The 27,094-nt window shown below is 40.4% G+C and overlaps 2 protein-coding genes across 3 annotated transcripts; one reads left to right on the top strand and one right to left on the bottom strand.

The window, feature by feature from the left end:
- Window positions 1-1,366: 1,366 nt before the first annotated feature.
- Window positions 1,367-18,085, bottom strand: Tyw5 (tRNA-yW synthesizing protein 5). Its single transcript, XM_059278098.1, has 8 exons — window positions 17,956-18,085; window positions 13,830-13,984; window positions 9,448-9,517; window positions 7,947-7,991; window positions 7,013-7,150; window positions 5,136-5,223; window positions 4,550-4,666; window positions 1,367-2,459 (listed from the first exon to the last, which is right to left on the bottom strand). Exons 1-8 carry the CDS (start codon window positions 18,031-18,033, stop codon window positions 2,203-2,205), a joined length of 948 nt encoding a protein of 315 aa, XP_059134081.1. The 5' UTR covers window positions 18,034-18,085; the 3' UTR covers window positions 1,367-2,202.
- Maip1 (matrix AAA peptidase interacting protein 1) lies at window positions 17,899-27,094 on the top strand. 2 transcript variants are annotated; one of them, XR_009382538.1, is made up of 5 exons: window positions 17,899-18,801; window positions 22,311-22,382; window positions 22,719-22,845; window positions 24,246-24,347; window positions 26,431-27,094. XR_009382538.1 is itself a non-coding variant. In XM_059278100.1 (5 exons), exons 1-5 carry the CDS (start codon window positions 18,349-18,351, stop codon window positions 26,507-26,509), a joined length of 879 nt encoding a protein of 292 aa, XP_059134083.1. In that variant the 5' UTR covers window positions 18,118-18,348; the 3' UTR covers window positions 26,510-27,055. The 2 variants fall into 2 exon arrangements, 1 of the variants encoding a protein (XP_059134083.1); XM_059278100.1 differs by having other exon boundaries at window positions 18,118-18,801; window positions 24,200-24,347; window positions 26,431-27,055.

The following is a 27,094-nucleotide window of genomic DNA, read 5'->3' as shown; positions in this document are numbered from 1 at the left end:
ACGTCTTCCCATTGACTGTTTTTATTTGTGTCCGTGTCTGTATATAGTGAGCTGTACAGGAAGTTTTGTTGGGAGAAAACGAGTTTGTTAAGCCTCATATCAGCTGGAAGAATGGGGTCGGACTAATATTGTCACGACCACTGTAATCTCAGTTTCTGCAGCAGCTCATTAACCAGAGCCATCTCTGCAACCCAGGGTGATTAAATAATTTCTAACATTCATTCATTCAATAAAATACTTCAAATCCAATGAATTAGTTAACGTATATGTTACTCATTTGGCCTTAAAAGATTAAAATATCTTCATTTAAAGTTGGGCGGTGGTGGCGCATGCCTGCAATCCCAGCACTCGGGAGGCAGAGGCAGGCGGATCTCTGTGAGTTTGAGGCCAGCCTGGTCTCCAAAGCGAGTTCCAGGAAAGGCGCAAAGCTACACAAAGAAACCCTGTCTCGAAAAACCAAAAAAAAAAAAAAAAAAAAAATCTTCATTTAAAAATATGACCGAGATTGTCTAAAAACTTCTCCAAGGCTTCACTGCAGTGCTGCAAACACACTTCAAGAGGAGTTAACAAGTCTTAGAAGAATACAGTGACTAGCATCAGTCATTATGTGCTGGTCTGTAACTGGTTTTTGTAGTGTGTTCTAAGTATCAGTTACACTTTCAAGATAAAGACAATACAGATCTGCCAGTTTCCTTCTAGGCTACCCAACAAGAGTTTTGTGTAGGTCAATTTGGTTCTAGTTAATAACGTTTCTACATGACCCTCTTTTGGTGCTGTGGTTTGAACCCAGTTATCCATGCTGGGTGAGTGCTCTACCATTGTGTTCCCAACCCTCTGTGTGATCTGGTCAGGTTATTCAAAGCTAATTACTGTATGAACTAAGGGTTTACATCTTTTCCTTTCTAAGAAAAATCATTAAGTGCTTTGCTCAGACTAAGAAGGTAAAAAAATCTGATTAGACCTGGCTAGCATATTAAAACATTTTTCCCAATACACATTTAACCTTTGTTCATTCAATTTATCTTCCAAAGATCCTAAGAAAAGTCTTAATTTTATATACTTTAAAATTCCTGAAATGAATGCAACTCTAAACAGGGCATGAATGAATGAATCACCTTCAAAAGTAACTATTTCCTCTGTAGATTACTTTAGATGGTCAGTAAAGAGTTGTTCTTCAATGACACTGAGTGATTAGGTTCAAAGAATAGCGCGCGCGCGCGCGCGCACGCACACACACGCGCACACACACACACACACACACACACACACACACACACACACACGGCTCATTCTCTTCAGAGATTACATTAGTGGGCTCTTTCATCATGAAAATAAGTATTTATTCAAAAATCTAGAAATAGTACAGAAGTATCTGCTAGGAAAACAATGATTAAAGTTTAGATGTAAGTATTAACTAAAGAGAGGCTGACAACATTTGAGGGGCAGGAAAGGCCAGGGTCAGACATTTGGGTAAATCCAGAACTCATGATCTATCACACCATCAAATCTACTCATTTTTAGCATCCTGTAAGCTTTATTAAATATCTTTTCTGTTCCCTCATACACTTCTGTGCCCTAAGGAAGAGCATCCCACTCGTGTTTAATTTTATAGCATGTGATGATGACTGGCTCATTGCTGGACAGGGCTAAGCCACTTCAGAGCATTAAGGCTAAGGGCCTGGTAGGGAATTCTGGAAAGCGGCTTCATGTAAGACAGTGCCTGTGGATTCCAGCCAGACGACTCCACTGCATACAAATGAAGACACACAAGGCCCCAGCTGCTACTGGCAACCATCCCATGACCACGAGGGGAGCTAGACCTAGGATAATGCCAATCCTGTGGCTGAAAGACAGTGGGGTGGGGGTGGGGTGATCAAAAGTTTCTGGTGGCACTACTGAATCACTGCAAAGACCAAAGAAGGTCATTCCATCAGTAGACTTTATGTAGTGTGATTCAACACAGATTTTTATTGTCAGAATTTTAGTTATTTACATCGTAAAGCTAAAGAATGGGTCTACTAAGCATTCTCAATCTGTACCAAGTAGAAATCAGATATGCATCTCTTTTTATACAATAAATCTGAGACTAATTTATCCTATTTTTAAAAAACATCTTTAAATGTTTATATCTTGTTATAGTTTTCAAATACTTAAGCTGATTTTTATTTATTTTTAAATTTTTACTACATTGAGTTCATTTTTTTACTCAAAGTTCTTGCTGTAGGCTTTGTCTTGAATGCGTAAGACCATTTGGCGTGCATAGAAGTCCCTGTATTCCTCTGGTAGTTCAGCCAGTGTTTTCAAAGCTCTGTCCAAGATCTGCACAGCTCTGGATGCTGCTACAGGGTCTTTGTTGCCGTAGGTATCTGTTTTGTCATAGCATTCCGATGGAAGGTGCTTCCAAAAGACGTTCACGCCCACGCCAAACTCTTCAGAAATTACATTATGGAACCATAAAGCTGTAGGAAGTTTTTTAAAAAAACAAGTTAAAAATAAAACCTCAAGTTAAAAAAAAAAACAAATGTCAGTGAAATATCACGAATTGCATACAGCCAATGTAAGAAACATCCTCTGTAGCAAGCTTGCCGCTTGCCCATCCCTGCTTTCCAGTCACTCTGAATGGCCAGCCAGTTCAGTGACAGAGCACCGCCCTTGTTCTAAACCCCTTAGGAATTTTCATTATTCCCGTCTAGCTTGAAAGACATAATAAAGCTGTAATTGCTTTGTGATTCTCCAATTTGGGGCAGTCTTTTGTGTTACACGTTTACGCTTTCTGACTCACACAACCACATCAGAACATGTAGTATCTTTGTACACAGAGCATTTTAATTATTTGAAGACTGTGCCTGGTCCTTTGTGATTCAATACAGTACTTGTTCTCAGAAACTTCCTATTCCAAAGGCAATCTGGTTCCCTTACTTAAGCTAGCACACACTGTAGCTTCAGTTTTTAGGTTTCTAAGCCTCTTAGATCCAGTCTCTGTTTCAGCTCCTTTACCATAGTCAGGAAAAACTACAGCAAATCCTTCGGTGGTGGTGGCGGTACAGAAGAAATTTGATCATGTTATTTAGCTATTTCTTTCCTTTTCACTAGAAAGTTTACTGTTTTCAACTAACATTTTCAAAATGTAAGTGCTGGAAGAATACTAAAGAACACCTCAATGTAACAGATGGAATGCTAATCATGCCAGAAGTGTTTAGTCTTATGAAAGGGGGCTTAAATCCTAGAGACACACACTCTAACGGAGTTCACGGAAGAACAATACTTTTATTTATAAAAGTAGTCGTCAATGTTCTTGTTTTAGTTATAAGGTCTTTCAGAACCTTTATTCACTTGTTAATATATCAGAAAAAGCTAACCATTCTGATAATTAACTCAAAAGATGGAAATCTTGTTTTGCATTAAAATATATGTAAATACTTAATTTCTAGATAAAATGAATACAGTAAGAGAAAACTACATAGCTCTAATCATGTTCTAAAGACACGAAAACCAAAACCTGAATGTATACAATGGCAATAGATTAAGATAAAGGAGCAGTTGCTGACAAAGTACAGTACTAAGTCAGTGCATCATGGCTTTGATCAGCTGTATGAAGGGCGCTGCCCTTTGAGGAATATAAGATTAGCAAGAATGTGACCCTTGTGCTCAAGGAATTTACAATCTAACCTCAAGTATGTCACCTGATTTTTGTTGTTTAGAGATGCTTCAAAAGTTAATTCTATCACTGAATAAAAGTATCAGTAGTTTATGAACAAATTTATGAATTAATGCAAATAGAATTACGTAAGCAAAATTGGTCAATAAACCCCATTATTTATGATCTTTATAATCTTTTGTTTTGTTTTTGTTTTTGTAGACAGAGTTTCTCTATGTAACAGCCCTGGCTGTCCTGGGACTCACTCTGTAGACCAGGCTGGCCTGGAACTCACAGAGATCTGCCTGCCTCTGCCTCCTGAGTACTGGGATTAAAGGTGTGCCACTACCGCCCAGCTGATCTTTATAATCTTAAGGTATTCACTTAAGTGTTAATAACAGATAATAACTATATCACCATATTACTAACAACATGGAAATTTTATGAGCATCCTAACTAATGCTTATTTATTGAACATAGAAACTATATATAGAAAAAGTTTTCAGATGTTGATATTATATTTTCATATTTAGTACAAATCTATAGTCTTCTTAGAAAATTTTGACCATTTCTGAAATGCCTATATACTTTAGAAATAGAACGATTTTTAAAAAACAACTGGGTACAAACTTTCCCCCAACACAAGGTAAATTACACTTCATGTTATTTCGTAAAATAACTTAGAATACTATCTTAACAGGTTATGACAGGAATACATTGAGAATACATCACTGTGTTAGTAACACGGATGGAATTACTACTAGATGGTACAGCCTATTGCAGGGTATATGCTTGTACAGCAGTTTACTGTCCTGAAGACAAGACAGAGGACAGCTGTGCCACAATGTATGTCCAGTATATCTAGACACAAATAAAGACAGAAAACACATTAGTGTGGTCTAGAAACCTTACCAGGAATGAACAGAGCATCACCAGCCTCAAGGGAACACTCATACCTCCTCGCCTTAGCAAAGAGTGGGTATTTATCCAGGTCTGGGCTGTCAATATTCAGCACTTCTGATTTAGAACCTAGAAAGTTCCCAAGAGATATCATACAGATTGAACCAAGTTTGCATTTTTTAAAAAGTAATCACAAATATAAACTTGAAACTTAAAATTCTTTTCAATTACTGAATTCACACTGTGAGAACTAACCATTCTTCTGAAACCTAAGGTAATTTTCAATGACCATTCTTTAAACATAACAACTGACATCTATCATCCATGTAATAAAATAAAGAATCTGAAAACGGTGTTTTGGAGCCTGTCCTGGAACTCACTCTGTAGCCCAGGCTGGCCTCAAACTCAGAGATCTGCCTTCCCAGTGCTAGGATTAAAGGCAAGCACCACCATGCCTTTATACTTTATACTGCCTACCATCACGACACATATACAATGAGAATACCGGACATAATTAGGAAGAAGTATCCTACAATGTGATCTTCCTATATTATTTAAAAATAATAGAATAAACTGTAGAAACAAAATTATATCATACCTGATAAATACAAATAGTGTGCATCTCGAGGACTGAACAGTGTAACTCGCTTCTTTCCTGTTACTTGTATTAAAAAGTTATCCATTACCTAAAGATCAATAAGATGTGTAAGCAGTATCTAAAATTCAAATCAACAGAACTAATGACATTCTAAACAGTTAACTTCAAACCTATTCTGTCCTTTTTTCTTTTTTTTGGGGGGGGGGGTGAGGTGGGGTTCACAGGGTCTCATTATGTTGTTCAAACTGGCATTCTAATGCTCCTGCCTCAGTGTCTGAGTAGCTGGGATCACAGGTATGTGTCACTGCATGTTAAACCCTATTCCTCTTGTGAGATCTGACCCACACAAGACTCTTGTAATTCAAACCTAACAATGAAAAGTTTGTACTCCATATACAACTATGTCTTTAAAGACGTTTCTTCCCATATTTCTTAACATGGGAAAGCCTAGCACATGAGGAAAACGTGAAGTGGAGTAAGAGCGTCAGTGCACCTGAGGTTGCCCTTGGTTAATGTCTGTCTTACTAAGTTGTCACGAATGCCCTGGGCCAGACAGAAAGCACCAATGCAGCTACTGTTCAACACTGCATACACGTCCACCCACACCGTGGTTATGAAAACTGTGATTATCAGACTATTTAGATAGGACTACAATCAGGCAAATTCCCATAGTATGCTCTACAATGAATCAATGTTAACTTTCCCTGTGTATACAAAGAGAATTCTCTCTTGGTACAGATTGTGAAAAATGTTAAAAGCCAAAAAGGCACATGATTCAGTTAAAGAATAAAGACATACATTGAGCGAGATGTGTGCACGGTCATTCAGGTATCAATCATTACTACTGACACATTTCTTCTTTTAGCAGTAACCCTTTACTTAGCAAGCACTAACTGTAATTATAACTACTACTCCTCTGACTTTTTCTTAAGTATTATATATTCTATTATAACTCAAGGTCAAAGTAAACTACTTAAAATTTAAAGCATAATCTATAAAGTTAAAAACCTATGAAGCACATCATTTCTCACCAATCATTCAGATAAAGCTTTGAAAAAATGCTAAGATTCCATCTATGTCTCATCTAACTATAGAGTTACTATGTTGAAATTCCCTGTAAATTTTAAAATGTTCTAGAAGAACCACGTACATGGCATAACAGTTTAGCGTGCTGTCATCTGTCTGAATTCCTGCCAGCTGGGAGGCAGAGAAAGAAAGATCTAAGGTCAAGTCCAGCCAGGGCTTCAACACACAACTCCTATTTCAAAACAGCAAAAGCTTTTGGAAATATAACAGGTATTGCATAGCTTCTTGTTTCTCCAGCTGCCAATACCAAACTATAAACAACATCATTTAAAATTTGCTTACTATGCTTACACACATAGTCAGCAAATAAAGCCAATGAGAACACAGAAGCAGGATCAGAGTCTATACATCCTGCTCATCTACAAATCAGCAAATATTTAGTGTTCTCAAGGGATACATATCCTTGGGCCTTCAGGTACCCCAAATTCTTATTCTTGCAAGTCATTCCCACAATCTCTACCTTTCCCCTAACTAACAACTTTGATGGCCAGTCAAATGTTTCATTAAGACACTTTCTACCACACTGTGTTTCCACATCTCCCCCCACCAAGCCATAACTCATTTCCCATCTATAGTCAAGAACCAGACCACAGAGAAACAGAAAAACTAGGTTTTGCTATCCGCTGACTCCATATTACCACTGTCCTACAGATGGCTTATTCTCACGGCTCCATGTTTCAGTCAATGACACTGTACAGATCTCTAAAGGAGCCATAAAGCTCACTCTATGAACATTAGACCCTAAGAGCAATCGATTTCTGAACCTTCACATTTCTTATTTTGTAACGTACATCATAGTGAGTCCAGAGTTGCAATCCAGGTGAACTAATTCGAAAAACACTGGAAAAGAACTGCTCCTCTTCGAAGAATATTGGAAACTTAATATCTCCTCCTAACGATGGAAACTGCTGTCTGATATCTGCAACATCCTGCATTGACAGACATACAAAAAATACTTAGATTCAAAATAATATCTGGAAAGAATTTCAGTAATAAGCAACATTGGCATAACAATTACTGTAAGGAACAGCATAGTGAGTAGTAAGGACGTGAGAGGCAAGTGTTTGTTCAGGGCTTTAAAGCCCAGTGATGTGACCAATCACCAACAGCCCACCTAGTGGTTCTCAACCTGGGGGTCACGACTCCTTTGGGGTCATAGCAGATATTTACATTACGATTCCTAACAGTAGCAAAATTACAGTCATGAAAAGCAACAAAAATAATTTTATGGCTGGGGGCATAACATGAGGAACTGTTAAAGGGTCGCAGCATCAGGAAGGTTGAGAACCACTGCTGTGACCTTTTGAGTGAAGGGGAACAGACTAAAGTATCACTACTGTCATCTTGAATAGACTCACCAACACAGCAAGATTCACACAATTCATATCCAGTCTAGCCTTATTCATTTGGCTCTGAAAACACATAAAGGCTCATCTAAAAAGTCTTCAGTAATTTTAGGTAAGTATTTTATTAGCTGAACTACCATCTGTAAAATATAGCAATAGGAATTCTTATTGAATAGAAATTAGATGACTCTAAGATTCTATAGTTCAGAGTAATTAAATAATCAACTTTTAAAGATTCCTCATTCAGGGGCACAAGTCATTAAAGAAACAGAAGAGGATGAAATGGGTTATGTCTCCAACAATAATAGAAAATTTATAGTGCTAATGTGAAAATGCTCACAGACATTTTAAGTAACTGCTTTAAATCCATAATTCTTACCTTCCTCGGGTCTTCTCCAAGTGACCGTAAGTAGTATTTCTCATCCTTAAACACCCCAAAGAAAAACAGCATCAGTGGTCATTAAAAAATAGTAAGAAATAAGAAATGGAGTAAATCTTAAAATATGGCCTAGTTAAGTCATCTAAAAAGTTCAATTGTCTTACCCTTTCTACTGATGCTCCCTGGTGGCCACATAAAGAAATGTCTTTATATGTTGCTCATGACTAGATCCAGTAAATAAAAGACATTCTAAAGGCAACATAAGCAAGCGTGAAGCCACCCAATTAACTGATACTTCAATGTTCACTGTTTTAACATCTGATAAATCATATGAGTCCAACAACAAACTTAATGCAGCTATGAAATGAGATAAATAAAACCCTTATCCTTTGGAACATTAAAAAACAAAACGAACAGGGAGACTGCATTATACCAGACCATGCCTACCCCCAACAACCTGCATTTCCACACCAAATCCTTAAGAGTCAGCTCATGCACGATCTAGAAATGCATCATTTTATGAGAGCGAAATTGCATAAGCTATCATTCACACTTCTGACTACCTGAGTAGCTAATGAAGAGAACTGCTTATGAAACAGTCACCACAGGGCTGGGGGTCAGACTCTGTTCCAACACTGGCCCTGCCTCTGCGACACCTGGAATTCTATTCCCTAGCTCCACAAACAACACAAAACCACCCACTACTGTGTGCATTTCCTAGAACTGAGATCTGGCAGGTCAAGTACAGGCACAATCCAACTCAAGAACTCTGCCTTCCAGAAACCAATACAGACTGTTGTAACATAAACTTTGTATTTTATTTAACCTTAAAATAAACTATTAATCTTCACTAATAAATTTGTAACTCAGTTGTTTTCATACTTTAATGACACATTGAAATGATTCTTTAAATAGGTTTCAAAGTATGTTCTTCAAAATCTGAACTGTCATTCAGCAAGACACACTACTCAGACTCTTCATCAAGAAAGGGCTCTTTGCTTATTTACAAAGAATGCATTTAATCCAGGGCTGTAGCTGTTGATTTCTTCAGGTTCACCTCAGCATCTGACCCAGGGTTACATTCTTCACACAGGGTAGACCCAAGCAACAGCCAAAGAGGGCAAGCGGTCTAGAAGCTGCCACCTATGCAGAAGTCCTCTGATGGACTCTTTGCTCAGGGTTCCGGAGAACTGGTAGACCGCCAGGTGTGTATAGATGTATCTGATGGCTCCCCCAACACGCAGCCACATAAAAACAGCTGCATGTGGCGTATATACCTATAATCCCAGTACTAGGGACAAACACAGGAGACACCCTAGAGCTTGTTGGTCAACCAGCCTTCCAGGTTCCAAGAGATCTTTTCAAGAAAAAAACAGAAAAAAAAAGGTAGAGTGTGATTGAGGAAGACATCCAGTGCCAACCTCTGGCCTACACACACATGCACACACACATAAAATCCATTTAGTATATGGCTATTAACAACTTCTAAAAAAAAAATTACCTCTGAAATAAAGAATTCTTCATGCGTTTCTTCGGCTGCTCTCTGGACCAGCTTGTTAAATGGTAATGTTCTGCAATAAACAACAGAATCCTTAGACATAAAAATAACATACCAACTAGTGATGCCATCATAATGCATGTAGGCTTGGCACAGTTGAGTGCCATGTGCTTTGAAATATCCAGTTTTTAGTATAATCCATGTGGATGGAATTCTGAATATTCAAAATTCATTTAGCAATACATAAATTTGACCTATTACCTGAATTTTTAGACTTAAAGATTTTAAACTTATGGTTCAGATGGATCTTCAAAGGTCAATATCCTTCTTTCCAAGTTACTAAGGGAGATGTTTCCATGGTATCAGAGTACTCTGAAAATACAAACTGGGGCTGAAGAGAGAGTTCAGTGTGTAAGAGCACTTGTTACTCTCGAGGACAATGTGCATTCAGCTCCCAGATCCCACATGGGTGGCTCACAACCATCCACAACTCCAGGTTCAGAGGATTCGATGCCCTCTTCTGGCCTCCATGGGCACAGACACACATGCAGTGCACTTACATACAGGCAGACAACTCAGACACATAAAATCAAAATACAGTTAAAAGAGTAAAGAACACAAACTTTGAGGTTCTGACTGCCCCCTGTCCTTATGGGCTGTGGCCAAGTAACTCTCATGAAGGGACAACCCCTAGTCTCACACTAGCAATGAAGTGTGACGAGATGACTAGTGAAGACAGTCCAGCCCTCTCTCCTGCCTGTCACCACTCAGCACAGGAGGCAACAACACTGCTCTCCCCTCCTGCTTTACCTGCCATCGTACGGCTTCTTGAGAAAATGGTCAGACATTTTAGAAACAATGTTTGTTTCCATTACGCCATACTCTTCAGGTTAGAGGGCTACCTTTGCTCTTGTTATCCTAGTACCTTCTAGAACCAAAAGCACTTCCTAGATGTAGCTCGGGGACTGAGAGATTTCAAAGACCTACAGAATATGGCATTTAAAATGTTTTAAAAATTTAGACTTTCTGGACAATGAGACATGTCTGCTCCTGGCAGCACCAATTTACTTCAGAGAGGAGGCTGGGATTGAAGACACTCTATATGGAGTTTATCTTGTTCTTGGTAAAAATAGCCATTTGGGCAAGAAACTGTTCTTGCCTGGACTGCTTGATCAACTGGACATGCAGGACCCACAGGAAGGTGACCACTGAACTTTGCTTGACAAAATGGTCCTTCAGGTTCCTGCTTCACAGAGGAAACTGCCAGACATTCTACAGGACACAGAGAAAAGTGACTGAGAGACTCTAGGCCTGTGGGCTGAAGACAGATGCCCCAACTTTACAAGAGAACTTTGGATGACTGTTCAGGCTGCCAGCTGTCTCTGTCTACTCTTGCAAGACTCCCAAAAGTTGTTTGTGTCCTTCTCCCGTTTCTCAGGTAATATTATATCCTTCTGAGGTCTTTGATGTAGTTGAAGACTAGATAGTTATAAATTTCCTCAGTTATGATAAAAGATAAGTTAGATATAAAACCTTAGACTCACAAATATAGTGCTGTGGGATGTTCTGTATGTTAATGTGTTGCTCTGATTGGTTAATAAATAAAACACTGATTGGCCGGTAGCCAGGCAGGAAGAACAGGCAGGACAAGGAGAGAGAATAATTCTGGGAGGTGGAGGGCTGAGGCGGAGAGACACTGCCAGCCGCCGCCATGACAAGCGAGATGTAAGGTACCAGAAAGCCACGAGCCATGTGGCAAAGTATAGACTAATAGAAATGGGTTAATTTAAGATAGAAGAACTACATAACAAGAAGCCTGCCATGGCCATACAGTTTGTAAGGAATATAAGTCTCTATATGTTTACTTGATTGGGTCTGAGCAGCTGCAGGACTGGCAGGTGAGAGACCAAGGACCAGGCAAAACCAGAAAAACTCCAGCTACAATATAGGAGGATAGATAGGATATCTTCTTTAACTGTAATTCTTGCTTGATAATTGTTTTGTTATATGTAATTTTACTATGTGAAATTTAAAACCTTCCTTTTTTAAAAAAAAAGAAAAGGGGAAGTGCTGTGGATATTGCTCTGTATAAATAAAACGCTGATTGGCCGGTAGCCAGGCAGGAAGTATAGGCAGGACAAGGAGAGGAGAGAATTCTGGGAACAGGAAGGCTGAGTCAGAGAGACGCTGCCAGCCGCTGCCATGACAAGCGAGATGCAAGGTACCAGTAAGCCACGAGCCACATGGCAACTTATAGACTAATAGAAATGGGTTAATTTAAGATATAAGAACAGCTAGCAAGAAGCCTGAGGCATTAGGCCAAAGAGCTTAAGTAATATAAGCATCTGTGTGTTTATTTTGTAAGTGGGCTGTTGGAATGCCGGGGCTTGGCTGGACCGGAGAGAAAACTCTAGCTACAACAAATAGTTTAACATTTTTAATTTAATTTAAAAAATTATTACATGCATTTATTTGTGTGGGAGGGCCTGGATGTGGGTGGGTGTATTAACACCAGGGCATGTGTGTGGAGGTCACAGGACAGGAGTCGGTACTTCTACCATGAGTGTGCAGGGCATCAAACTTAGGTCATCAAAGCCGCAACATGCACTTTATCCCCTGAGCCATGTCATGAGCCCCCAAATTACTTTTTTTAAACCTTCGTTTTCTCATCTGTAAAATCATTACGAACATCTGTATTACAGACCATCTTATAGTTTAAATGGGAACTACAACCTAGTATTGCCACAGTACCTAAGACACTGTAACAACAGTGACAATGTACCTTTAGCAACATACAAGTAGCTATCGTTAAAAACAAAAGACAACAAAATCCCTCAATGCATCGCCCGGTCCTGTTTTTGGAATGGCTGCTTTAGGAGAGCGACACCAGGTTTGCTGAGAGGGTGAGAGGAGGATGGGGACAGAATTAGGTGGTGCAGTAAGTGGAGGCTCCAGAGCCAGGCTTCGGCTTACGTGGTGCTCCTGCTGAGAACATCCTGACCGGGAAGGATTAGGAATCAGCGGTAGCAAACAAGAGAAATGGAAACGCTAATGCTTGTTCAGGCACGACCTCTAGACATCTGAGAAAGGATAAAAGCAACTCAAACTGAAGTGATTATATATCAATGCATGTGACGTAGCTACAGGATTTCTGATGTTTCAATATCTCTAGATTAAATTCCTTCTTTCCTACTGCTTAGTAAATGCTTAAAAAAAAAAAAAACAACCCAAACTACGTCTACTTTTTTCTTTGCACAAAAATAATTTTTCATGTTTTTAGTAGCTCTAGTGAAAGGCTTTGAAGAGGCTGGAATAGAAACTATTACATAATATGTGTTTTAAAAGCAAGTTCTGAAAAGTTTGAAAGACATGAAAAAACATCCAAACCATTCAAGATGAAATTTCAATACCCACTTGTTATGGCATTAGATTCTGGAAAATAAATACTATTAACTACAGGCTGAAAAACACTCATCCCTCCAGCACTTTCTTCCACTTTTCTGATTGAATAAAGGGTGCAAAGTTCTTACACTTGGAAAAACTTACGGCAATTAAGTTCAATCCATGGCCTGTGAAGTCACCCAAAACTATACTGGTGACCACTCAACCGGAAACTGAGGAGTGCTTTGGCAATCACCACACAAGCTTGGAAGGCACTGGAGAGAGGAATGGCCTTACACCAGAAACCCCGTTTAGCTCATCTCTAAATCTCCTGTGAATAACAGGGCCTTTCAATAAATTTAATTTGCTGGGTACTGCACATGCTCAGAATGTGAAAGTTGTTTGTTTTTTTAATCTAACACTTTTTGTGACTTTCATGGGAATAAATAACACATGAGATCTGCAAGATGCCATTTAATGCGTTCGAACGTTCAGCAGCTGATGTACCTGCCAGAGACTGCACAGCATACGCAGGCGTGGAAGAAGCTATGGGCGTTCACAGCTCAGCTCGGGTTTGACATGTTACTAAAAGGAAGACTGTGCACACCAGACACAGGCTGTCCTGTGCTTCTTGAGAGGCAGAAACAAACATCAGCCTTTTGGACAACGAACTGCACCAGGCAATGGCAGCAGAAATGGGTCAGTAAAGACTGAACACAGCACACAACTTCAGAGGCAACCTAACTCCAAGAATAGAAATGCTCTGTTCCATGACTCCAAAGGATACAGAGTGCACCCTATATTTAAAAAATAAGACTGTGGAAATGTCTCTGTACAATTATGTAAACTCAGAATTCTTGTCTTTTAAGCCACTCATTAAAAAACAGTAAGCTATTCCATGTTACATAAACTAAAGATGAGATGGTCTTATATAATGATGTAAAAATATTTTTAAAGGTTTAAAAAGTTACTTGTGTCCCCAGAGTAACCTCAGAAGAAAATACCTATACACAAAGTTCTTACTAATGAAGTCCATCTGTGGGACTGCAGCAACGTGAACCTTCACTTCTTTTGTCCCTCCAGCTTGGCTCAGGTAATCCACTGTCCATTTGCTTGTACAAGATCCCAAGTCCAGTCCTTCCAACACAAGAGGCTTTCTCTATAAAGAAGGGAAAATACAACACAACTGTGAAAACGAACACTCCATCAGGAGCCGCCTGGAATCGGAGTGTGGCTTTGAGCTGAGCCTAAGATGCTCCAACAGAAAGCATCTAACAGTTTGTGCTATGACTAAAACATACAGATTACCTCCATCATACACCTAGAAAAACCCAAGATTAGGAAAACAAAACAGCCTCATCAACAGATAAAAGAAATTCAAATATTAAAGTATTTTCATGTTATTTATGGCAGAAATACCTTTAAATTTTACTTCATTTTTGTAGCTTTTAATTTTGATATCACTTTAAGCTTTCTAAAAAATCCAAGAACATAAGAATTTCCATCTGCTCTCTACTTGACTCACCAACTATTCAGTATGTAGTCCCATTTGTGTTATCACGTGCTCACACACTCAGTGTTTAGAGACAGACATTTATTAAACCTCATTTTTCTGAACCATTTCAAAGTTAAATTGTTAACATGGCCTCATCTCTAAAACTGAAGTAGCCTTTCTGAAAACAAGGCTATTCTCTTACAGAGCAATTATCAAAGTTGTATCTCACACAGTATTATGTAATCCACCATGCACATTTAATTTCACTAATTATCCCAATAATTTCCCTTAGAGTTCTTTCCCTGGCCCAGAATTCAGGCTGAGATGCCACTCAGATTCAGTGATCACATCTCTTTCCATCTGGAATGGTTCATCAGCTTTCTTTGTCTCCTGACCTTAATATTTGAGCACATAAACCAATTATTTTGTTGGATACCCTTGGATTTGGGTTTATTTAGTTTCTTCATGATTAGATTTTAGGTTATGCAATTTGAGTAAGGAATGTTCTACAGAAGGAATGGAGTGGTCCTCCAGTCACATCAAGTGGCACGTGATATTCTGCCCTGACATTTACTCAGTCTCTCTGCCTCCGCGTTTACTGGCATAATTTTAACGCTCACATTATCACAGATTTGACTAGTAGGTCTCTTTGGGCTGGTTCCTGTGACTTTTAAAACTAAACATTTCCTTATTTCATAACAAAATAAAACAATCTAATTATCTTTTTCATTTCCCTGCCCAGCCCTGCAAACCACCATTTCTTTAAGAAACCTTAGTTTCTTTTAAGTGGAAACTTTTCTTTGGCATTTTACTTATGTGTATAATTATTATATTTATCTACCCCAAAGGGGCTCTTTCAGTGCTGTATCATAACTTCTGCCTTCTCAATGGTGAGAGTTGAGAAACATGTAAGGACATGTGTGTAACTCCCAAACAGACAAATCTAGACATGCAATTACTTACCTTTACCTCTCCCCGTGTATGTACTATGTACACATACACATAAACTTAATGTACTAGGAATAGTTAAATCTAGCCTTTGTTTGTCTCTTTGCAACTATTTTTGTTCAACAAAATTTATTTCCCATCACTGATATTTAATCATCTGCAAAATTCCAGAATTTCCAGCAAACACTTTCCCAACTGCTCATTAACAGGGCCATAAAACACAAGTCTCCTAGCTTGAACTGCTCAGTCCTTCCATCCTTTAAAGGTAACTCACCCGCAAGTAGGCTCACTTGTTGCTCATTTTCTCTTTCTTTCTTTAAGACAGGGTTTCTCTGTGTAGCCTTGGTGGTCCTGGAACTCACTCTGTAGACCACTGCCTGTATTTCTTTTATTCAAAGTGCTCCCAACACACATTTGATTCCTCCCCCAAGACTACATATTTTCTTTTTAAAAGTTTAAAAACATATACTTTGAAAATTATTGCTATCAGTTTCTATGTTACTCGTTTTTATAGCTTAGTGTATCAAAGAATAAATTAGTTATAATTTATCTAATTTCCCTCTCATGTATACTTAGTTTACTTCTAATAATTAATAGTATAATAGAACCCTGTAAATATTATCATATATTTAGAGAAATATCTGCCAAGTAAAATCCTAAATAAGAAGTTGTTTGGTTATAATTAAACTCAGGGGGATACTACTCACAAAGACACGAAGTAGGAGAGACTTGTTGACAAGAAAGGTTGCTTCAGGACAGGAGTGAAATGAGCAAAATTCATTACGTCATGTACAAAGTTGTCAGAGAACAACAATATACAAATTTAAAACCTGCTGGATTATAAAGTAAACACGTAGTTTGTGAGCTGTACCAATGGTTGAATCAGTTGGTATAAATCACCTGGCTGCTATTTCAACACATCCTCAGCAAGGGCGAGTTATCAGTGTCTTACTCTCAGGCAAGGTATGTGGCCTAAATTAGTATCTCAGTGCAGGAGTGGGCAGCCCTGCCTGGTTCACAGACACAAACGTTGATGACAAACTGCTGTGTTTTTCTGTTGATTCATTGTGCTCTATCTCAAACAGACTTACTGTAAATGAAACACACGGGAAAGGATGGGAGACCTTCACCCTGCAGTCTCAAGCCTCTTCTCACCAGCTGAGAGGTAAGAATTCAGCACAACTAGACCAGCGTGGTGGTGCACACTTTTACTCCCAGCGCTGGGGAGGCAGGGGCTGGTGGTTTTCTGAGTTCGAGGACAGCCTGGTCCACAAAGTGAGTTCCAGGACAGCCCTGGGTACACAGAGAAACCCTGTCTTGAAACCCCCAACCAAAAAAACATTCCAACACAATTAACAAAATTTGCTGGGAGATTGCCTACATGGAGACAATGTTCCTTTTTATAAGGAAATACTTCAAGTAAAAATATTATAGCAACAAATCAGTCTAAGGCCAAAGCATATATAACCAAGTATAGCTTTTCTCCTTTCCCGAACCTGTAAACTAGCTATTTTCTGAGATTCTCATGAGCGAGACTAAAACTCCACTTGCAGTAAAGGGCAGGTCTCAATCTCTTGGTGCAACCTTAGTGACCGACGGTTTTATCCGATAAAACTGTAATATTATCCAAAGCATTTCTCTATTGAAGCATGGCCTTAAAACCTCTTAGTAGGGCTGGAGTTCAATTCCCAGCACCCACATGGTGGCTCATATCCATCTAAGATGAGATCTGATGCCCTCTTCTGGCCTGCAGGCAAAATGCAGACACAGCACTATATATAATAAATAAATAAATCTTTAACAACAAAAAGAAAAAAAAAAAAAACCCTCTTCGTAAACTCTGCCTCCTATTTACTTGATCAGAAATTCTTATCTGTAGTGCAATCAGGAATTCTGTCTTCTGAGCAGAGAGCTCTCAAAGGTACACTTCAGGCTGCACTAGCAGCGTGGAGTAGCTGTATCTCCAGATCCCACCCCACTGCCACTAACACAACCTTAGAGACCTTCTCCCTTCGAATTTTCCTTCCTGCTTGTCCTGAAACTTGGACTATCTTGCAAAGTCCTGAAAGCAACCTTTAAAAAAAAAAAAAAAAAAAAAACCTAGTTTCTGCTAGGTTTTTTTTCCCCCTTAAAAAACTAAAGGGTTTATAATGCCTTAATTACGGTCCAAGTTAAAAATCAAAGACCTGTACCAGAGGAAACGCACGGGAAGATAGATTCCCATTGGTTTCCCTGTAGTAATCTCTCATTGGACTAAAATGTTGCGCTTCAAAAATTTATTTCTCGGAATAGACAGGGACTGCGAGGACCAAGGCGGGGGTGTGTGTGGGGGGGGGGGGGGGATCCTGTACTAAATTTTAGGAAACCCCGCGGAAGAGGCGCACGCGAGGCCAGAACAAGCACACTCGTCATTTTAACAGGACTCCCTCCAAGGCCGCTCATCTCAGAGCTTTGGCAAAATGCTTCACGCCACCCAGCTTTCTGGGGTCATCCTGCTCCCCAGACACGAGGGGCCGTTTTCTCCAGGGCTTTGAATTCCCCCAAGCCGGCGGGCGGCAAGCCACCCGGCGTGCAGCGGCTGTCCGCCGCCGTCTCTTCCTCCCACACTCGGGGTGGCAAGGAAACCGACGGGAGCTCCAGGAGGTTCCGGGGTGTCCCCGCTGGCTTCCCGCGGCGGGCCTCCTCACCTGTGGGTAGAGATGCTCCATGAACTGCTCCCGCGAGACGCCCCGGAGCCGGGGCACCGGAAGGCGCTGCTCCGCCATGCCGGGCTCAGGTTAGTTTGCACAGGCCTGGGCGGCGGGACGTGTCCGTCACGACCGATCCTCCCGTAAACACAACCCCAGAAGAAAAGGGCCGCGCAGGGGGACGGACGCCAGAGGGCGGCTGGTTCGAAGCGCGGGGCGGGGAGCCCGAGGCCCGGCTGCCGGGGCGGCGTGTGGCACAGCCGCGATGGGCGGACCCACCAGAGGTGGCAGCAGCAGGCGGCCTTTGCTCCGCTTCCCCGGCACCGCCGCGCTGGTTTCCCTCCGGCCTCCTTTCGGTACTGCACAGCGATGCAGAGGTGAAAGGTCACCAACATGGCGCTGGCCGCCCGTCTCCTGCCTCTGCCCCTGCTTTCTCGGCCGCTGCCCGGCCGGGTCACCCGACTCCGGACTTTCGGTGCCACCGAGGTGAGGCTGCCGCTGACTGGATTTTGCTGCTTGTGCCGCCGCCGCTGCCTGGGCTCCAGCGCGGTCCCGGTCCCTCGCTGCGCTTGGGCCTGGGCGACCCCGGCGCTGCGTTCCTGGGGCCCCCGGCGGCCCCTGCTCGGCCGGGCAGAACTTCTTCCAGCCCTCGCTTCCTTCCCCGCTGGTCCCAGCCGCAGCTACAGCACCGAGGAGCAGCCCCAGCAACGGCAGAAAACCAGAATGATCATTCTGGGCTTCTCCAGCCCCATCAACTGGGTCCGGACTCGAATTTACGCCTTCCTTATCTGGGCCTATTTCGACAAGGAGTTCAGTATCGCTGAGTTCTCTGAGGGGGCGAAGCAGGTTGGTTGGCTTCTCTAACCTGTTCGCCTCATGCGTTTCAGCGCTTACATGCTCAGGTGTTAAGTTTTGAAGTTCATCATTACCATCCAAGTTACTAAACGATGGTAGTGACGCAGACAGTGAGTCTGTCAGCCACTTCTTGACATTAGTAAGCATAGAGCTGTGTTTCCGTGGTCGTCAAGAAGGAGGGATTCAATTAAGAAACCAGGGTGAAGGTGGCCTCCCAGTATTTTTCACTTCAGGCTTTGAATCAGAAGTAAGTTCAAAGCCTGTTTGTTCCTGCCACTTGAAAGCTATGTAGCCTTTTCCTGGGTATGATTTCCGCCCCCCCCCCCCCGCCCCTCCCCCAGAATTAGAAAATCAGAGACAGAGCCTAGCACACAGAGTAGGCACTTCATAAGTATTTGTGAAACTGAGTGGATAAAGTATGGTGAGGAATAAGATAACACTGCCCGAGTACTATGATAACATTTTAGGTATGAGCTCTCTGACAGAGCTGCATTGCCCTCCTCCTCCTCTACCTACAGGTTCCTTCAAGGATCATGAGGCTGGAGATGGGACTGAGCAATTGTACCCTTTCAAAGAGTTTGCTGAGGCTGCTGGTCTGCTAAGTGCCCAGACCCAGCAAACTGGGATGCTTGGGCGTTTGTGATTCCTAGCTCTGACTTTGCCAGTCATGACCTTGCTGAAGGACAAATGATACCACCTAAGAGTGGTCGCTTTGAATCCGGAGATTATTTACAGACTGTGTGTCCACGTATCTTTCTAAGATGGAAGGCTATTTTAATTTTCCCTTCAATTTTCCTTGTCAATCCCTAGTATTTCAGAACTATTGACTGAAACAAAGGTATAAGTCATAGTTTATTCCCCAGCTCATATCACCAAAGACCATCAGCGTAATAATTTAATAACATTGACTATAATTAACTATATGCTGATATTTATAATTTTACTCCTGGCTTATTTCAGATTTTTTCCCCCAAATTGTAGCCATTTATATCAACTCATGTGATATATTAGTTATAAATTAGTGTTTTCAACTTCATTTAATCAAGTGTCAGTATTAACTCCTGTTTCCTTGAGTCAACTCTTGGCCAGTACATGTGTTTTCACAAAAATATGGGCTGGAGAGATGGCTTGGCAGTTAAGAGCACTGACTGCCCTTCCAGAGGTTCTGAGTTCAATTCCCAGCAACCACATGGTGGCTCACAGCCATCTGTAACGAGATCTGTTGCCCTCTTCTGGCCTGCAGGCAGCACACTGTATACATATTAAATAAATAAATCTTTTTTTGAAAGGAGCAAGCTTGAGTAATCATGCCTACCTCGGTGTCATGGTGAAGGGTAAATTTACTGCTTGTTGTTCTCTGTGTCAGTTGTGCTTGTAGAGATAAATTGGTATGGTCCTACACTCTGCAGTACCCGTGTGTGAGTCTACCTTATCATCCGTACATGACTACACTATATTTATGTGTCAGGAATGGAAATCATCATATCACATGCAATTGAAAGGGCCTCTTATCTAATCCTCTATTGGACATGATGAAGTCAAGTTTTAAAAGGTTAAATTTAGTGTTCTAGTAACCACAAAAAGTAGCCTTGGTGCTGGAGAGAGAGCTCAGTGGTTAAAGAACACAGGCTACTCTTCCAGAGGTCCTAGGTTCCATCCCCAGTACCCATATGGCAGCACATATGTCTGTGATTCTAGTTCCAGGGAATCTCACCCTGTCTTCTGGCCTCAGGAGGTACACTGTGCTCATGTGGTGCACAGACATACATTCTGGCAAAACACTTATAAAATAAGAAATAAATTTCTAACAATAAAAGCAGCCTTGGTGCTCCAGAGTCACCAGCAGTTGAAATGGGTACAGATAATTTAGGCAAATATTTATCATGAGATAAGGACGTACATGTTCTAATGCACCCACTTGCCATTGGTATGTATAACTATCTTCTTAACTACCCTTGAGCCATGTACTGTTTCTTAGAGCTTTCTTGTACAGCTGTTCAGCATTTCCTGTGAAAAAAGAAGGCTGTTTCCAGAAGTGTCTTGAGGTAGACATTCCTATGTCACTGCAATCTTACCAGGGTGGCCTCATGATGATTACTTTTTAGGGCAACTTTTCAGGTATGATCTCAACCACACAAACTAGAGATGCAGTTTCTGCATAGTGATTATAGTTCCTTCTGTCCAGATTGTCACTCCTATTGCATGTGAGAGCTCACCACGCGTTATAAGATCTGTGACCCTAAGCACCTCTGTAAGTGTTCAGGGAGACCTTGAATCCATTTGTAGATGCGCATTCTCTCAAAAGTCATCTGCCTTGTATTGTAGTTGTGTGCCAGGTATCAGAGCAGAGGCCACAGATTGAATAGTTTAAACACAAGTACTTCAGTGTCTAGGTATCAGAAGCTTTGCTTTCTCCCGAGGCCTCTGCATTTGTTTATGTCCAGCATCTCTACTGTCATCAAGGTACCAGTGGTACTGGATTAGGACCTACACTAACCACCTCACTTTTTATTTAATTACTTCTTTAAAGGGGTGTCTCCAAATGGAATCACATTCCAAAGCAGTTTTGGGCTTCAACAGAAGCATGACAGAGAGGGCAGTTGAACCAGTGATTTGTAGTGTTCTCTCTCTGACATGCCTGTGTATCTCCTTTCTCCGGCCAGTTCTTTGGATCTCAGCTACTTCCTTTAGGGAACCCTCTGTGGTCCTATCAGATTAGAGTAGATGGCTCTTTGTGCACTTCTTCTACCCCACTGTTCTTACCATCCAGTGCTTATTGAACTTGTCTTCTCTCAACAGACTGAGAGCTCCTGAAATACACACAGGATTAAAATGTACCAACTTTTTTCCTCATTGCTGGGAATGTGGAGAATTGTGCTTTCTCTTCCCTCTCCTTAAAATAAGACATCATACTTCAGGTGGAGATCACTGTTGATGATAAACTCTTCCTCTTTTCTCCCACTTTCCTAAACCTACCTTATATCTCTTAGAGAGGTGCTGTCTATAATCCAGCTCTCTAAACTTCCAGTACAGTCTAGACTCTAGATTGTCCTACATTCTTTATTTTTTTTTATTAAAAATTTTTTTTATTCATTTTACATATCAACCACAGATCCCCCTCTCATCCCTCCTCCCAAGTGTCCTCCTTTCTAATTGTTGTCTAGAAATGATTAAGAGGTAGATCATAGTTATTTACATCATCATTTCAAAATAAAATAGACAGTAATTTTTTATTGCGGTATCTAGTCTATACATGCCGCACACTGTCATTCCCCAGGACCTAAAAATGGATTCATAATTAGTAGTTGGCTCGTTTGCAGCTGTATATGTGGTCATGCTATCAGAAAAAAGTCAACCAACTTAAAAGCAGTCATGGTCAACATTATTATAATAGTTTTTAATATCACATTTGCCATAAAGCAGGTCTCTGTTAAATTAACCGTTGACGTATGTATGTTGTATGGTATAATTGTCATCTTTACCCTTCTGTTTTTTTCAAGGCTTTTGCTCATGTATCTAAGTTGCTGTCACAGTGTAAATTTGATCTACTGGAAGAACTTGTAGCCAAAGAGGTAAAGTGTTCTTTTCATTTCAAAAGTGTATGATTCTTGGAATAGAATGATACAAACATAGTCTCACTTATGTGCTGTCAGGAATTACCTAGTTGAATAACTTTTATTTTTTAGGATGAGTAGATAAGGTAAAATATTTTAAAAATAGGTCTTAGAAAATCCCATGATAAACATCCCTTTTTAAAATACTTTAAAGGGGAGGGAACAGGAGGAGAGGAGGGAGGGGAAACTGGTTGGTATGCAAAATAAATGAAAAAATTAATAATTGAAAAAATAAAAAATAAAATAATTAAAAACTTGAATGGGTAAATTGCTGGTCTTCTTTTTCCTACTCAGGTGCTGCAGGTATTAAAAGAAAAGGTCGCTTCACTGTCTGATAACCATAAAAGTGCCCTTGCTGCGAACATAGATGACATTGTCTATACATCAACAGGGGACATCTCCATTTACTATGATGAGAAAGGTAATGTTGGCCGAGGCAACTGTACATGACCATTAATTGTTCAAATAAAACCAAAGCAGTGAGTACCGCAGGATAGAGGAGTTATGTCTGTGTGAGCTGACGTTTGTAGCCCTTCAAAGCCTGTATCATTTTTCTAGTTTGCAAAACCAGCCCAATATACACAATAAATAAAAAATATGAATTTAAAAAGAAAGAAAAATATACCATATTTGCTGTTTAAATACCTAACTCTGCAAGAGTTGGTGCCTGGTAGTGAGTTCTGGCTAGATCTCTGCCCGGTTACTGTTTACAGCAGGAAAATTCAAGGCCAGGTGTGATGGCTCATACCTTTAATCCCAGCAGAGGCAGGAGAATCTCTTGAGTTCAAGACCAGTCAGGATTACATAGAGAGACCCTATCTCAAAAACAAAAAGAAAATTCTCACAAATGTTGATGAAAATAGTTTGTTTCGAACAGGCTGCTCCCATGTTTCAAATAAGAATATTTATATATCAGATTTCCTAAAGTGTAGAAAACTTGAGTATTTTACATTCCCAGCTGTGTGGTACAAAGAAGGACTAAAGTATAAAAGAAAACCAGAACAGTATCAGATAAAGACGGCTAAGAAAGAAGATTACAAAGCTCCCAGGTTGCATTAGGTAACGGTGTAAAGCTGGAAGGAACTTTGGTTATCTGGTCCTTTTCCAGTAGCACACCAAAAGTTTATTGCTCACTCAATCCATTTACAGATTTTCGTATGTGTGCATCACAAGGCGGGCACACGAGAGCAGTAGCCTCTGCTTATATCCTTAAGGCCGTGACAGTGGAGGACTTTGAATAGATACGCTCACATGCGAGTCACTTTGAAATATTGGAAGCTATCTTGGGTGATACTTTATTCTTCCCTAACATTTCCGAGTCCATTTTAGCACCCTAGTTATTAACTGAATTATACTTACGTTGTGAGACTTAAGGCACAACAGTAAGAGAAGAAAGGCCTTTCTTTGGAACAGTTGAGCAGGGGCAGAATTGTGGGTGTGGCCTCTCTTTTGTTGGGGGGGGCAGGTATTTGCCTTAAGAGTGTTTCGACTTTAGGAAATGGTGTAAGTGGAGACTAATCCATGTAGTACACTCTGTAAAGTCTGTGTCTAACAAACAGTAGATGGTTACCAAGATGCAAAGAGGACAGAGCCCTAAGACAGTTTTTGGAGAAGAAAATGGCGTTAATTCATGTATTTTCAGTTACTCCGGAATATGCACAAAGGCTGATCTGCGACAAGCAGACTGCCTGTTTCTGATTTTGTTTTGGATATGGAGCTGATAGATGATTCTGATTTGTATGTGTGTGTATGTGTGTGTGTGTTTTCTCTCTAAGGAAGGAAGTTCGTTAACATCCTGATGTGCTTTTGGTATCTGACTAGTGCCGACATCCCCAGTGAGACTTTAAGTGGAGCCAGTGTGTTTCAGGTGAAGCTGGGGGACCAGAACGTGGAGACTAAACAACTGCTTAGTGCAAGCTATGAGTAAGTATGATCGTGCGGTTCGTTTCCATTGTCCAGAAAATGGAAGGCACTGGAAAAGTGTGAAAACTGAAGAGAGCTTTAGAAAGAAAAGGATTGGAATTTGACAAGCTCTTTATGAAGAAAAACTGAATGTGAAATAGAATTGTTAAAAGTGGAAAGTGGTAGCATTTCACTGGGCATGATGACACAGACTTCTCATCCTAACCCTCAGAAGGCAGAGGCAGGTGGATCTCTGTAGCCAGCCTGGTCTACACAGTGAGTTCCAGACCAGCCAGGGCTACACAGGACTACACACTGTTTCAGAAGAAAAAACTAACCCGCAGTCAGTGGCTTCTAACAGCCATTCTTTTGCCTGTACTCCACTGCTGTATGAGCTCTGGGCTGCCTCTGCCTCACTCGCATCAGGGAGGGTCTCGGGGACAGGAGGATTGATTCCCACGGTGGCTTCAGCTGGCCTGTGTGGCATCTTGTTCTCTCTGGCAGCTCTTTCTCCAGGACTTTCACAGCTTGGCTTGCAGCTTCAGTTTAGCTTATGACACCATTTGCCTGGTGACTGGATACCAAGAGGTAGAACTTGGAAAGTGATGGGCCCATAAACAGAACTAAAGCAACATTTAGTCCCAGGATTGGTTCAATTTAAAGGGTGTCTAGAGACACCCCAGTCCCCATTTTGATGAACAATAAATAGCAGTGTCACATTACAGAGGTGTGTATGGGAGGAAACATAAGATGCCCCCATCTTTAGAACTTCAGGTCTGCCATAGTTGGCATAGGTATTATTCATTCAGAAGACATTTATTTATAACCTTTCATATGCTACACACTCCAAGTCAGATGCAGAATTGAAGGGATGCTGCCTGCCCTTAAAGAGACTTAGAAGAGACATTATTTTGTAATTTTTGGGAAGATGAGCAGCTAAAGCAAGTCAGTGGAGACACACTTTGTAAGAGAATACTGCTGTTATTTTGCCAGTAATATATACATTTATTTTAAAGTAACAAAACAAATGCCAAAATGTCCTAGGAAGGAAGATGTATTCTGTCTCACAAGAATCATATCCTCTTTTTTTCACCTGTCTAAAAGTTTTTTGTTTGTGAGTGCTTGTTTGTTTTGAGACAGGGTCTCACTATGTATTTCTGACTAGTCTGGAACTCATTCTGTAGACCAGGCCGCTCTAGAACTCACAGAGCTCCACTCACCTCTGTCTCCTGAGTGCTGGGATTAGCTTGCCATCATTTCTGGCCTGGGAAACATTTGTTGTTGTTGTTGTTTTGTTTTTATGCTTTGATTATAATTATCCAAAATATTCCCTAGATACTCAATACTTGTTTAATTTAAATCTATTAATTGCCTCTTTTAAAATGTCTGTTTATAGTTAAGAGCTGTATCATCAGTACTAAATTTTGTCTCTTCTAATATTCCTTGTAAGACCAGGGTGGCTCAAAATGCTAAGACTGGGGCCTGGGGAAATGGTTCAGTGGTTAAGGGCACATACTGCTCTTGTAGAAGATCCAAGTTCAGTTTCTAGGCCCCACAACCACCTGTAATCCACTTCAGGGGAGCTAATGTCTCTGGCCCCCATGTGCACCCACACCCACATCCGCATACTTACACACAGACACACACACACAATTAAAAATAAAAATAAATCCTTTTCAAAAACCTGATACTTAAAAGATTGATTTAATGTATATGAACTGAACCAAATTCCACGATTTTTCACTAACTTGGTAACTGTGATATTACAGTCTGCCCTGTGTGCTGATATCTAAAGTTCTATCTGTATACCCAGAGTCCAGTTCCCTTCTGCTCATAGTGGGCATGCACTTTAGTGAGTAGTTAGTAACAAGATCAAGTGTCTTTCAGGGGCTAGTGGGTGTTGAATATAGATCAGACCATTAAAAATTTGGGAGTTAAGAGTGTACTTCAGTATTATGGTATTCTGATTAAATTAAAAGAGTAAACCATTAACCATTGAATTAGGTTCTTTTTAAATACTGCTTGTAATTCATGCTTGGCAGTTGTATAGTTATCTGAGAATATTTGAGTTGGTGAAAGATCACAGTATTTATGTTTTTCCTAGATTTCAGAGGGAATTCACACAAGGAGTAAAGCCTGACTGGACTATTGCACGGATTGAACACTCAAAGTTACTAGAATAATCTTTTTTGGAAGAAAATCAGGGTGTGAACTTTTAATAATTGCTGTGAAAAACTAAGGAAGAAACGTTTCTGGATCATTTGATTTTCACTTAATTAAGTCTGTGGATTACTTTTGTATTATTTGGAAATATTCCTTGTAGTATATCAACATGATACAATAAAGCATTTTCACAAATTGATAGTGTTCTTTAAAGGAGGTCAAAGTAAAACAGAACTACAGCACCGCATTGGTGTTGTTCTCGTGTTTTGTATGTGTATATATTATGAACTAATTTTATAGACATGAATTATTGAAACTACTTATATATCGCTAAATTAACAATCCAATTTTCTATGAGATTTTAAGTTGCTGCTGCCTGACTTGTTTCCATCACTGTCTGGATAAGAAAGACTGGGTAGAACCATAGCAGTCTGCCCTCTGTAGAACATCCCTGTTTGTTCCTGTTGACACCAGTGATGAATGGAGCCAGCCTAGATGTCCACCGACACCAGAGTACATGAAGAAATGTGGTACATACATGCAATGGGATTTTATGTAGCTGTAAAGAAGAATGAATTCATGACATTTGCAAGAAAATGAATGGA

Source organism: Peromyscus eremicus, chromosome 13 (assembly GCF_949786415.1).
Source record: "Peromyscus eremicus chromosome 13, PerEre_H2_v1, whole genome shotgun sequence".
Taxonomy (NCBI): domain Eukaryota; kingdom Metazoa; phylum Chordata; class Mammalia; order Rodentia; family Cricetidae; genus Peromyscus; species Peromyscus eremicus.
Note: the sequence above shows the minus strand (reverse complement) of the source record. Positions and strands in the feature narration are given on the sequence as shown.